The sequence below is a fragment of the Typopeltis vanoorti genome, chromosome 1, assembly GCF_054136105.1.
Source record: "Typopeltis vanoorti isolate ZY-2024b chromosome 1, IOZ_Tvanoo_1.0, whole genome shotgun sequence".
Classification (NCBI taxonomy): domain Eukaryota; kingdom Metazoa; phylum Arthropoda; class Arachnida; order Uropygi; family Thelyphonidae; genus Typopeltis; species Typopeltis vanoorti.
In genome coordinates, this window is record NC_143549.1 from 156725424 (window position 1) to 156739436 (window position 14013).

Here is a 14013-nt window from a genome sequence, read left to right on the forward strand (position 1 = left end):
CTAATCCAGGTAGGGTTGCCTGCTTCACCATAGTTTAAAATCTGCCATAAATTCGAAACTTCTGAAGAAATGTCACTGTATGTAGGTTATTATAGTTATTGTTGTATCATTTATTAGTTAATATTCTTTTTAGTAAATCATTGGCAGTTTTTGTATAAAAATGTTCCAGGTGTTGCAGCCAAAGAAAGTAGAAAGTAATATATCATGATGATAGACATGTGAATGAGAGTTCATTTGAGGCAGTCTGGTGCGAAATAGTGACCAACGCAACCAAATATACAGTTGGATGCTGCTATAGGCCAGGGAGTACAGGGGGAGATATTGAATTCATGCATCAGCAACTTAGTGCAATGAGTGAAGGCTTAGTGATTATTATGGGGGATTTTAATTATGGTGATATCAATTGGAAGGAGGAAATATCACGTAGCAAAAAGGAAATGGAGTTCATACATCTGCTACGAGATAATTACTTGAAACAGCACGTAACTGAAGGGACACGTGGTGTGAGAGTGTTGGACCTGGTTATTGGTTCAGAGGTTATATGCATAAGTAAGGTGACCTCGTTACCTCCAGTTGGTGAAAGCGATCATGTGGTATTGACTTGGGAGGTTGCAAAATCTGTGGATTTTTCTATTAAGAAGGGGTATGTACGAAACTACAGGTTAGGCAATTATAACAAGCTTCGGAGTGAGCTTGCAGCCATCCCATGGCAGAACATATTGCAAGGGAAAGATGTTAGCAGTGCTTGGGATAAAATCAGCGGGTATCTGAGGAAAGCAATATCAGATTGTGTCCCCATGGTCAGGAGGTCAAACAAGGCAGGCATTAGATGGATGAGCAGTAGTATCAAGCTTGAACTACAAAAAAAGAAAATGTTATGGAGAATTTACAAGGAGAAGGGCGATCAGGACACCCATGAGCAGTACAAGGCTCAAGCTAGGAAGGTTACCAGCATAGTAAGAAAAGCTAAATCAGATTATGAGAAGACCTTAGCCAAAGAGATCAAAGGTAATCCCAAAGAGTTCTTCCGCTATGTGGCAAGTAAGAGGAAGAATGACTTCGGAAGGATAACCTTAGTGGGTGCTGATGGTATTGAGGTGACAAAATCAGATGTAATAGTCGAGTTACTGAGTGATCACTTCTCAAAAGTCTATCACCCAAGTGAGGATATCTCTATACCTATAGCAATACCTAATGTGAGAATTGAAGCTAAAGAATCAGAGGTATTAAATATATTGCGAAACTTAAATGCAAACACTGCGGTAGGCTTAGATGGAATATCAGCTCGGGTGTTGCGTGAATGTGCAAATGAATTGTCAACCCCTCTTACCTGGATATTTAATTTAAGTTTGAACTCTGGTATGGTCCCTAGGGAGTGGAAGTTAGGCAAAGTGGTTCCTTTGCATAAGGGTGGCTCTAAAACTGCAGTATTGAATTACAGACCAATCACCATCTCAGGAGTAGTGGTAAAAGTATTGGAAAAGTTGGTTAAAGACAAAATTCAAGAATGGGTGGATCAGGATATGATACTCTATAGAGGCCAACATGGTTTTGTTAAAGGTAGATCCTGCCTTAGCAATCTATTAACTATCCATAATAGAATAACATCAGAGTTGGACAAAGGAACTGGCTACACAGTGGTACTTCTGGATTTTGCTAAGGCTTTTGACAGGATACCCCATAGAACACTGTTACGCAAATTGGAGCAGATGGGAATGGATATTAAATTGGTGATATGGATAGGAGAATGGCTCAGGGAGAGATACCATAAGGTGGTGTATGGAGGAGCCGAGTCCAGAATGAGGCAGGTGACCAGTGGTGTGCCTCAGGGCTCTGTGCTTGGGCCAATGTTGTTTAATTTGTATATAAATGATATAGGAAACGGCTTAAAGGGAGATATTCAGTTGTTTGCTGATGATGCAAAGTTGTGTAGTGCAATAAAAAATCAAGCTGATGTTGAAAGTTTGCAGGAGGATTTAAATAAGCTGGTAAAATGGGCAAAAGAAAATGGATGTCAGTTCAATGTGGAAAAGTGTAAAGTCTTGCATTTTGGGATTAAAAGATTACCAGCTGTGTACTACATAGATGGAAAGGTACTCCAAGAGATTGATGAGGCTAGGGACTTAGGGGTATTGGTAGATAAGGAGATGAAGTTCAGAGGACACATTGCTAAGGTGTCCAAGATTGCACATAGGATTACTTGGTTGTTGAGGAACACACTGACATCCAGAGATAAAGAGGTTATTATTCCCCTTTATAAAGCATTGATACTTCCACATTTGGATTACTGTGCTCAGGTCTGGTCACCTGGATTCCTTGGAGATGAGGAGGCTGTGGAGAGGGTTCAGAGAAGAGTGACCAAGTTGGTGAGTGATATAAAAAATGTTCCCTACGTTGATAGATTGAGAGCTTGTGGATTGCAGAGATTGGTTGATAGGCGAAGAAGAGGGGATATGATAGAAACATTCAAATTACTAAAAGGTTTTTATAGGATTGATGCAGGGGAAATGTTTCAGCTGTGTGATAGTGATGGAAGAACAAGAGGTCATCTCTGGAAATTAAAGAAGAGTGTGGTTAACAAAGGTGTCAGAACAAGGTTTTTTGCCTGGAGGGTGGTGAATGAGTGGAATTCATTGCCTGACTTTGTTGTGAGCTCTTCATCTGTAAATGAATTCAAGAAGAGATATGACAGATATTGTTTTGCTAGTTTGGGTCTCCCGCGATGAGTCTACTGACTCCATGGAGATACCCGTAATAATAATAATAATAATAAAAATTGTAAATGAATACTTTTTATACCTTGTTCATCAGGTAGTCTTGAAATTCAAGGGGGGGGGGGGACAACCTTAAGTGTCCATGAACAGGATATTTTCTTACATATATCCTGTTCATGGATATATGTAAGAAAGTGATGTCTGTGGCATTTGATCAGGTTAAGTACAAACGTTGCTCAGTAAATTTTGATCTTATGGGCTGTCTTCTGATTTGGTAAGTGGGTTGCTAGCTTTCTCTCTGGTCACCCATACATGAGCACGTTATTGGATCATCAGACTGCATTTAATTCGGAAATATATTAAAGGACTGTTTTCTTTCATTTGTTCCTTTCCTTTTCTGTAACAATGACCTCTACTTGAATACAAATCCAATCGACACATTATTTAGGACCATGTATTGGCATTGGTAATTCTACCTGGATCTGATTCTAGAAAATTCAACATCCTATTCAGTGAATATTCAAAACTCCTTAAGTTTAACTGCAATCGTATTGCAAAACAGGATTTGCTCCCACATTCACTGCAGTCTTTTGTAGCAGCCTCTCCTGTTGTGTATCCTCTTAGAATTACAATAGATTTTTCTTCAAATCCAATGCTAATTTACCTTCTTTCTACTCAACTTTCTGCCAGTCCTTGTACTAATCTCTTGTAGGTTTTTAGAATGGACAGAGAAAAAATTCCAAGGATAGCTTTGACATGGATTCCCTGAAGGGAAAAGAAAATGGCTTGGAAAAGAACGATTGAAAAAGAAAGAAAGATGAGATAGCTAGAGAGAAGTAGAATTAGTTGCAAAAGACAGCTAACTGGCAAAGATGGATCATTGCCTTATATGCTGTGCAGCATGAAGAGGGTAGGTGACTTGTAAAGTAACTGCTGCTTTTTCTTTAAAATATCTTGTCATTTTTATTCTCTCTCTCTCTTTTTCTCCTGTTGTCTTGTCCAATAACACACCAAGTATGGAAGCTGGCAGTTTAAGTGATCAAAACAAATAAATGGTAGGATAAGAATATTACATAATTTATATATTCTTTTAGATTTGTTTTTTTCAATTCAGAAATTAATCCAACAGTTTTAATGAGTTTGTTTGAGAAATGACTAAACTGGATTGACTATATGTTATAAAATTAAAAAAAAAGCATCGCTGTTAATTTGGAGCATCTGGTTTCTTGCAGAAAAAATGTTGTACCACTGAATATTTGAGAGGATAAGTCTGTTAATGTTCACTAAATGAAATTTGACTTGCTTTTCTAGGCATGTATTTTGATATAGAGAAGATATATTAAGATAAGTTGTAGTAACTGGGAAACCCTTGGGGATATACATATCAGGAAATTGATGATAGGATATCATCAATTTCCTGATATGTATATCCCCAAAGGTGCCGGCCTGGTTGGCAGAGTGGTTAGCATATCTGTTCTCCATCCGAAAGGCTGAGGGTTTGAATCCTGCCGTTGGCATGGATGTTTGTGATTGTCTATGAAATTACTAGTGGTGGTGGTGGGTTGTAGATGGCATTGGTGTAGTTGTGGTTCGATGTAGTTGGAGGATGGAGTGGTGGAGACAGAGCTATAGAGTAGGTGTCCTCTCTCGATGAGTCTATGGACTCCCTGGAGGTGTCATGTAATAATAATAATAATATTTAAGAATTGTAGGAATAGATTACAACACCTAAATAAATTAGGTTAATGACATATCTTAAATTGAATCTTTCACTTGAAGTGAAAGATTCGATTTCAGCGAAGGATTCAAATAGAAGTATCACAGAGCAAACCTAATGAGAAAAGCAGTTCATAATTTTAATTAAAAAAAAGAAATATTCAGGAGTGAGTTAAAGGAGTAACTTGCTCCAGAAAGTTAATTCCCTTTATTAGATGCATAAAGTTTAGCATTCTTATCACTAAACTTTGGTTCATATGTTGTGATATGTTCTGGTATCTGAAATTATATTTGCAGATTAGAAATCGGAGTAGGTTGTGTAATATATAACATAAGTAATAACTCATTGTCACATGCAGTCAGTGAAAGCTTATGATGACTGTTCCCTCCTGAAGTGATCAGTTGGCAGAGTTGACTGGTCTTTATTTTAAACTGAAAAATATGCAGTTAGCTATCACATGTTGCTGTATTCGTATCCCTTTAGCAAATAATAAATAAGGATCCCCAACTCCCTTCCATTATATCAGTAATTTTACTATGAAATGAAATCCAATAGAGGAATTATCAAGTAATATTTTTTTAGTTATTTTGCAAATTTTGATAAAGCTGACATTTATTTGATACTTATAGAATTTGTATCTTTTAGTTTTTGTATAGGTTATGGGATCCAAAGTACACAGCTTCATCAAAAGTTGATGATGAAATATTACAAATATTAAAGAATATTAAATATCCCTTTAATATAAACAAATCAACATTGAGGACTGTGGGAGTACCTAATTCTTGGCCTCCTTTACTAGGAATTCTGATGTGGATGATTGATCTTCATGAGGTAAATATAATTTTATAATTTGCTTCCTTTAATTTTTTCAAAGAATTACTTAAATTAAGGGGATATTAAATCCCACATAGTTTTAAAACCGAGTAAGAAACTCAAAGATTGGAATCAGAGAGTTTCTTGCCGAATATAGTAAACTGTAAAGTATCGGCGACACTAGCATTAGCAAATGCAAGTGATCCTAGTACATAGTACAATACCGGACGACTCGTTGCAAAGGTGGGGGAAGTTCAGATTGCTATTCTTAGGTATTTTCCATAATGTAAAAACACATTTCCTAGGAAATGTATGCTGTTATTACATTATGGAGAGAGGTCACTACCCAGACCGGTTTCAGCCTTTTTTGAGGCTTCATCAGTGAGTAGCTAAATTCCATCAACTGAAATCCTGTATGACCCCCCCTTTCAGCAGTGTGTGCAAGTCTCAATCATATCATCCCTCCGCCTTTTTTTCCCTGTTTGCTAGTCTCTCTGCAGTCTACAAATTTTCAGTCTGTTTTCATAACATTCCTTTGCACACTCTCTCTCTCCATGGTATCAAAATCATCATGGAACCAAGAGACCAGACTTGCACACAGTTATCCACTTGAGGTCTTATCAAGGCCTTATAAAGAGGCAAAATGGCATCCTTATCTTTACATGTCAAAGTTCGTTTCAGTGTTGCAATTATCCTCTGAGTTACATTTGCAATTTTTGCTATATATACTTCCTATTTACTAATACTCCAATATCCTTAGGTTGATTAGTTTCTTCTAGCATGACAGTGCATGACTTTACATTTATTGACATTGAACTGACATCCATTTTCCCATGTCCAATTCCAGCCTATTCAAACCATTCTGCAAGCACTGCTTATCAGACAGATTACCCTACCTATCTTTGCATCATCAAATAGCTGTGTTACTGTCAAATCCTTCCCAATGTCATTAATGTACAAAATCACGGTGGACCAAGGATTGATTGATCTTTGTGGTACATCACTGGTTACCTTAAATCTTTCAGACTCACATCCCCCCACAAAACATTTTTGATATGTCAGTCAGCCATCCTCATATCCATGCTAATATTTTGTAATGCAGTTCCATATTCTCCAGTTTATGCAACAGTCTACCATGCTGTATTCTGTCAAAAGCCTTAACAAAATCTGAAAGTATCATGGTGTATCCATTCCTCTGTCTAACTCACTGGTAGCATTATTAAAGAATGTGAGCAAGTTGCTAAAATATGACCTTTCCTTTGTAAACCCTTTCATTGCAAAGTAAAGATTCTCTGTCAACCCATTTCTGAATACAATCCCTAACACCACTCATGAGATATCGATTGGTCGATAGTTGGATACCACCCATTGCACAACGGTGGTCTTTGCACCACCGTTGTGCAATGGGATTACCATACAGTCTTTCCTGTGGAATCTTCCCTGTTCCGAGGTTCAAATTATATAGCCTATGTGTATATTATATATTATAAGTGTATCTGCAGCTCTGCCCCTTTTACTGTCTTCATTTCATTGTTTCAGAACATTGTTTAACAGTATTTACAGTGTAATCTTACTTCCTACTTCAGTATCATGTGGCGATTTTGACATGAAAATGGCACATGAAAGTGGCTGGAGTAGATGAAATTCAACTAGAAATGCTCACATATAAGTATAAGATAAGAGTTTTACGGTGGCTGCATTGCATAATTCAGAAGGCTTGGTCAGAGGGTCGAATTCCGAATGATTGGAGCAGAGCTGTCATACTACCCATCTATAAAAAGGTGAATAAAACTGAAAATAAGAGGTATTTCCCTACTTGAGTGTTCCTGGTAAGATTTATGTAAATATATTTGAAAAATGGCTAACAAAAATTTTGGAAGGGAAGCTTGGTAAGGATAAGCTGGATTCAGACCAAATAGAGGTTGTCAAGATTAGATTTTCACTTTAAGACAAATAGTTGAGAAATCTTGGGAATATAACAAGGATTTGTATTTAAGTTTTGTTGATCTAGAAGAGGCATATGACAATGTGCCAAGAAGAAAGCTTTTCAAAATGCTACAGTTATGTGATAAATGGGACATAGTCCCATTACGTTAGCAATATATAGTCTCTATTTAAGCTGGGAAATGTACATCAGCTGTTAGAATTGAAGGAGGTACAAGAATAATAAATGAGGTGTGTAACAAGGGTGCATGTATATCCACTGTTAATTCATTATCTATATGAATCACATTATGAAGGAAAGTGCTATTAAATCTGATATCAAAATTGGCAATGTTAATCTTAGCTTTTTACTTAATGCAGATGTTTGTTTTGTTAAGCTTTCACTCCCATTTTATTTACAAGATTATACCATCTTAGATTAGCTTTGTCTGCACATTCTTCAAATATAGTTTCTGATAACTTAAAAATTGGCATGCCCTAGTCCTATCCACTTCCTTAAGGTTTGTCCACATTCAGATGATCTGGATGAGGCAAATACCTGGAAGAGAAGGCAGATTCCTACTATATAATATGAAAAAGAAACAGCTTCATTCCTAGTCCTCAAATACTCTAATAGCATTGTGGGGAAGGAGCAAGAAGAAATAAAAAAAAAAAGCAGAAAGAAGGATAGGGACCAGTCTACAGATAATATAACAGATGTATATTAAATGAAGTAATGCATGTCCAACATCAGGTACTTTACGTTTGGCATTCCTGTATTCACTAAAATGAGTCCTTGATGTCTTTTACCCAATAAATATTCAGATAATTTAAGTTGATCATAATACACTGAGTTAGCTTTGCATTAGCAACACCCACCCAATGTGTTAGTCCACCTCTCTGTGCAATGTGTCTAACATTCTCTATGCATAACTTGACCTATGTATGCTACAGCAACTCTCAGTTTACACTCATTCCATGGAGGAGGATCAAAAATTCTTACATCTCGTTCTTGCATATCCCACACATGTTCAATTGAGTTAAATTCAGGGGAGTTAGGTCATGGCAATGTGGTGAATTTGTTGTATTCCTCCAACCACTCAATAGTTATACGAGCCCAATGACAAGGTGCATTGTCCTGTTGAAAGATGACTGTTGCCAAGGTAGACCTCCTGCAGATATGGATAGAGATGGTTGGCTGACAGCTCCCTTTAGTTCACCATTCAGTGTTTGTGGGATAACTAATAGACTTAGGGCAGGCCTGGAAAAAGCTCCTCAGACTACATCACTTCCACTGGCCTGTTGAACCCCAACTGTGCAACCAGAGGATAGGGCTTCATGTTTATGCTAAATGCGAACCCAGCCATCAGCATTATGCAGTAGGAAACAGGACTCATCACTTCAGGCGACCTTATTCCATCTGTCGAGGGTCCATTACCTACATTCCTTGGCCCATGCGAGGCATTGCTTGCGATGCCTAGCCGCCATCATGGATACCCTTGTTGGTCTCCTGCTGTGGAACCCCAGTGAAGCAAGGTATGGTGCATGTGGAAATGGATCGAACTGCACCTCTGCACTGGTGGGTGAGCTGTGTGACTGTTGCATGTTGTTGCTGAGATACCAGTTGTGACACCCAGTGCTCACCTCCAGGATCAACCATGTATGGCTGACCAATGTGAGCCCTTCTGCTGGATGTCTGTTCATGGTTAATCCAGTCCTGGTACACTCTTGATATGGTAGTAGGGGAGCAACCAACAAGTGCAGCTGTTTCCAAAATACTGGCACCTGCACTCCAGGCCCCAACTATCTGCTGTGATCGAATTGGCTTATGTTGTCACGTTTCCCCATTACTGGCAAATGTTTACTGATTATGTAAGAGGATAAGCGTGTCCATTTCTAGTAGCTGCATGTTATGTTGATATCACATTGTACTTTGTTATTGTGGCAAATATGTAAATTAGTGGGTGTTCCTAATGCGAAGATAACTCATTGTAATTACTCATTTAATACTCTTTAAGTTAATTTGGCATCATCTGGGGTAATTTAGGGGGCAGATCCAAATAATAGGGCAGTGACCTCCACAGATGAGGAATGGTTAGCAAAACAGGTGTTTGATGCCAAGATGGTATTAAAGAGACCAGAGAAGAGCAAGGTTTAGGTGGATTGATTCATTCAGAAGTTCGTTAGAAGCACAAAATGTTAGATAGGACAATATTGGAGTGCTGATAAGTAATAGACTAATTTGAAGGAAAATTGTTGGTAGGCGATTAATAATAATTTAAACTTAATCATGTAGTGCTGTCATTGATGAAGATTAATAGTAGATATAGGTACATCGTCCAGTTTCCTTGGGATAATATGGTCAAGAAATTGTCGTGTATATTCCTCCACAATAGCATTGTCATTACAAAAATAATAAATGAAATTTAACTTAAGCATTTGTCAGTAAATGCATAAGTTAAATATGGGTTTTGTCAGTTTTTATGGCCAGAGGAAGCTGATTTAAATCTAATGAATATTAGTAGACTTAAGAAGTCATAGTTTTTGTCCTAAATATAGCGTTGAGTTAGCATTCTCAAATATAATAGCCTACACCCCATAATCAAATTCCTGATATCTCAGGGGAGAAGAGGTGTACAGGGTATGATGATAGTAAGTACCACATGAAAAGGTTACATCATTGTTAATTTCCTATTGACAACTTTCCTCCAATTTAATCTGTTATCTGTCAAGTCTCCAATATTATCAGATCTTACGCTGATCTTGTGAGGCACTTCTTGTTGTATCAATTCACCTAGATCTTTGTCTTCTTCTGAGTCTTTATCTTTTAGCAAAAGAACACTATTTTTGCTAGTCTTTCCCATTCTGTTTAGGAGACCATGCTACCTGAAATTAGGGAAGTGAACAGATGGCATCAATGGCAGTACTACTTTCTTATAACTCGTATCTGTCATCTCTAGTCTTTGATCAAGTGTTTTATTTCTGACCCAGTATACTCAGTCTGTCAATTAAAATTGGTTTGAATACTGCCTTGTATACAGCTCTTCTAGTGCTTTGACTACTTTATCTCTTAATCCATATAAATTTATTCAGTTGATTTTCATATATATCTGGTCCATGCACATGAAAGGCCACAAGACCTATAGCACACTTGTGTGGTGTGGGGCAGCTTGAATAGCTGAGGGGTGTAATCTTTGTTGAAGGCAGAGTGGGAGAGATTGTTCCAAAGGATAGATGTAGGAAGAATAAAAGAGGAGGCAGTGATGTTGGTTCGTTGAGTTTTAAGATAGACCGTAAAAGCATGTTGGTTAGCAGCAGTTCTTGTTTTAATTTTGGAGGAGAGTGGAGGAATAATAGTGGCCAATTCAGCAGAGCACATGAAAATATCTGTAGAAGAGGTCAAGAGAGGGAGATTGATGTGGGTGTCTGAGAAGAGGGATCATTATTTAGATGGATTGCCTTCTTCTGGATAGAATCGAACAGTCTTAGAGGATTTTGGTGCACTGCTCCAAATACAGGAGCAATAATTCATGGCTGGGCGGATTTGGGCTTTGTATAGGGTTAGCAGCTGTGAAAGTGTGAAGTAGTGTCTTATGCAAAAAAGTACACTAAGTTTTTTTATGGCTGCAGAAGCTATAGTTGAAATATGGTTGTACCAGGAAAGATTTGAGGTGTAAGTCAGTCCAAGAGAAGAAATCGGATTGTGCTTGGATATCTCAATATTACTGAAGGTGAGGTGGAGGCATGCAAGCTCTTTCTTGTGAGAGATCAGATAGAACTGAGTTTTAGTCACATGGAAGTTTACAAGGTTTTTCTTGCTCCACTGGGATATAGCTAAAAGATCTGGGTTTAGGTCCCTGGTCACGGTTAATCTTGAGGATTCTAATACTTGAGCACTAATAAGTTTGTCGAATGAAAAGGAGGAATGGAATGTACTGTCATTAGTACACTCTATGGCTTGAGTCCATTGGTAGGTAGTGAAAGCAAGATCAGCTGTAGATCACAAGTGGTGGAATCCATACTGCTGATCACTGATTAGTTGCTATGTCTCTAGATGGTTCAAGAGTTGGTTGTTGAGGACCTTCTCCATAATTTTAATTTGCCATCTTCACTAAAAATTATACCTAACATAACTGAAATGTTTTATTTGTTCTATTGGTTCTCCATTCAGGATGCAGTTGATGTTTTTAATATTTCTGCCTATCGCGGTTAGCCTAGTGGCTATGCGCTTCGCAACCATATGCCTGGGGAAGGAGTGTCCTAGGTTCGATTCCCGTCGGTGACGTGAGGAGCTGAAGGATCTTCCTCAGCCATAGCCAAGTTAGCCAGTCTTGGGTATGGACAGCAGGTTTTTTTCCCCAGTTTGTTCTGGGGTTTTTCATCCCGCAAAGCAGGCACACTGGCCTTGAGAACTCAACACTACAGGCCATAGGATACACCGGGGCATAAGGCTGACCACCTTATCCTGTAAACGGAGTGAGGTCTGATGATCAATGGACCATCGACACCGCAAGGTAAAAGAGGGTATAAGGAAGATGACGATTGTCTTTTTTTACTGCTTATTTTCTTATCAAATTTATTACAGCAGTTATTCAGTTTAGTTAAGAATCCTGCAGACTTGTACCAGATTTATTTAAGAGTAACATGATCTACATTAAGTAAAGATCTGAGATTAACATCTCCATTTTTAATATCAGGTTTAATGCCATTTTCCTTCGTAATGTGTTCCTTAAGATGAGTAATAGTGGAGATAATGTGCACCCTTGTCTCACACCTGATTTAACATCAAACCAACTTCCTGTGCCTCATTCAATTCTAACTGCTGACTTACAAATTAGACATACAATATATTGGCCTGTTTACACCATATAACTATAATGTTTTGAGAAGTGTTTTCTCAACTGTCTGAAAAGTGAAAATCTGGTCCTGAACCTCTGTTTCACCTGAACCCAGCATGGTCTTCTTCAAACTTTCTACCTGTAATTTTTCTTAGCCTTTTCTCAAATATACTTGCATAAAATTTACCAGAAACACCTAGCAGGAAACTTTCTCTAATTTTCACATTCTGTTTTGTTTTCCCTTTTTACAGATGGGCATTATGAGAGCTCTACTCCAATCATCTGGAATTTGTCCTTCAGACTAGACCCTTCTATATTATGCATTGCTGCCACTGTCAAACTTTAGTATTTCCATGTGTGGCATTTTTGTTTGAATGTCATCTATACCAATTGCCCTTTCACATTTTGGAAGGGCTTTTCTACCTCACATATTGATAATGCACTCCTGAATTGTATTTGTCTTCTGAATGTTCTGTACATTATGTTGTTACTGCTTGTTTCATTTAGCAGTTTTTCAGAGTATTTAATTCAGATATCTAGAATATCTTTAGTTTTAATTTCACATTTATTATTTTTGATTTCTTCTACAGTACTCTTTCCACCATTTCTAAGCTTCAGCAGCCCTCAGAATATCTTGCCACCTTCCTGATATTTCTTTTCTGTGTTCTTTACAGTCTTCCCATGACTTTTTAGCTAGTTTTACACTGCTTTTGTTTTTACATTTTTCTCTGTATTCTATAAGAGTACATGTTGAATACTTGCTAGAACTTTCAATATTTCTTGTTTTCCTTGACTGCCTCTTAACTTCCTAAGTCACCATGGAGTTATCATTTTTCTAACCTTACCTACAACTTCACCACATCTGCTCTAGCTGAATCAGTCAATGTTCTCTTCAGGGTCTGCCATTTGAAGCTCCTGGATTTGGTTCTTGTTTTCAAATTCTTACAAGATTTCTTGAATAATTTGTGTATTTGAGTCTACAGTTCCCCTCAAAGCTTTTCAACTTTGATTACTTTTTTAAACTTTTATTACCTGCTTTTCAATATTCAGTTTTATCCTGCTTCAGACTAAATGGTGATCACTTCCAATTTCAAATTCTCTGTATACTGTTGTGTCCTGAACTAGTAGGAAGAATTTGTACTCATCTTTGCGTTTGAACATGATGTTAGCAATAACTAGTTCATGTCTTGAACAGAAATCCAGCAGATACTTACCATTGTTATTAGCTGTGCTATTTTCTCCAAATATTCCCAAAACATTTCTGTTTATCTGGTAATCATTTCATACCTTGCTGTTTAGATCTCCAACACAGACCAGATTTTCCTTTTTCTTTGTATCAGTTGCTTTCTCTATTGCCTCAGAAAATTCCTCCATTTCTTCCTTAGAAAAAAAAAAAAAAAACTTCTGTGGAACCATAGGCACACATTGGTTTCATTCTCTAATTCTCCATTTTGATGTTGGCCAATATCATTCTACTTTATTGCCTGTCATTTGAGCACTATCTCTGTATTTAGTGTTGAATACTATAACCTCTTGTTTTCCTCATTGTTATTGTCTGAAAATAACATTTTGTATTTGTTGCTTAGGAAAATCTCACCTGTTTTTTGTCTTTATTTCAGTAATGTTGTGTTTCAGTACTTAGTCATTTCTTCTGCTAGTTCCATTTCGTTTCCATTGATGCTTATGCTTAAAGTCTTCCAATGTTGAAATGGGATTTGTTCCAGTAGGTAAAATTTTGTTATTTGGTCTAGTTTCTTGAAAACATCAGTTTCCTTTAGTAACTATATGCCCCAGCCAGCATGAAACTCTTTCATATTATGCCATCATATTGCATTGTTTTAAGCCAATAGGAATACAATTCGGTTGGCTAAATTCCAAATTGCCAGCCAGTGGCAGAATTACTGGTATTGCTAGAGAGTTTGGAATCCCACATAATGTATCCAGATCTTTGCTAAGAGATCATCCTAACTCTACCATGGAACATGAAGATAGATTTTTGGTTATAACC

At 37.4% G+C, this 14013-nt stretch overlaps 1 protein-coding gene across 2 annotated transcripts in view; it reads left to right on the forward strand.

The window, feature by feature from the left end:
• LOC150110573 (kinetochore protein NDC80 homolog) overlaps positions 1–14013 on the forward strand; it is a 201158-nt gene that overhangs the window by 55444 nt on the left and 131701 nt on the right. For both annotated transcript variants that reach the window (XM_090394897.1, XM_090394906.1), the window contains exon 5: positions 5077–5262. In XM_090394897.1, coding sequence (XP_090251023.1) covers positions 5077–5262 — 186 coding nt within the window. The remainder of the gene's footprint in view (positions 1–5076; positions 5263–14013) is intronic.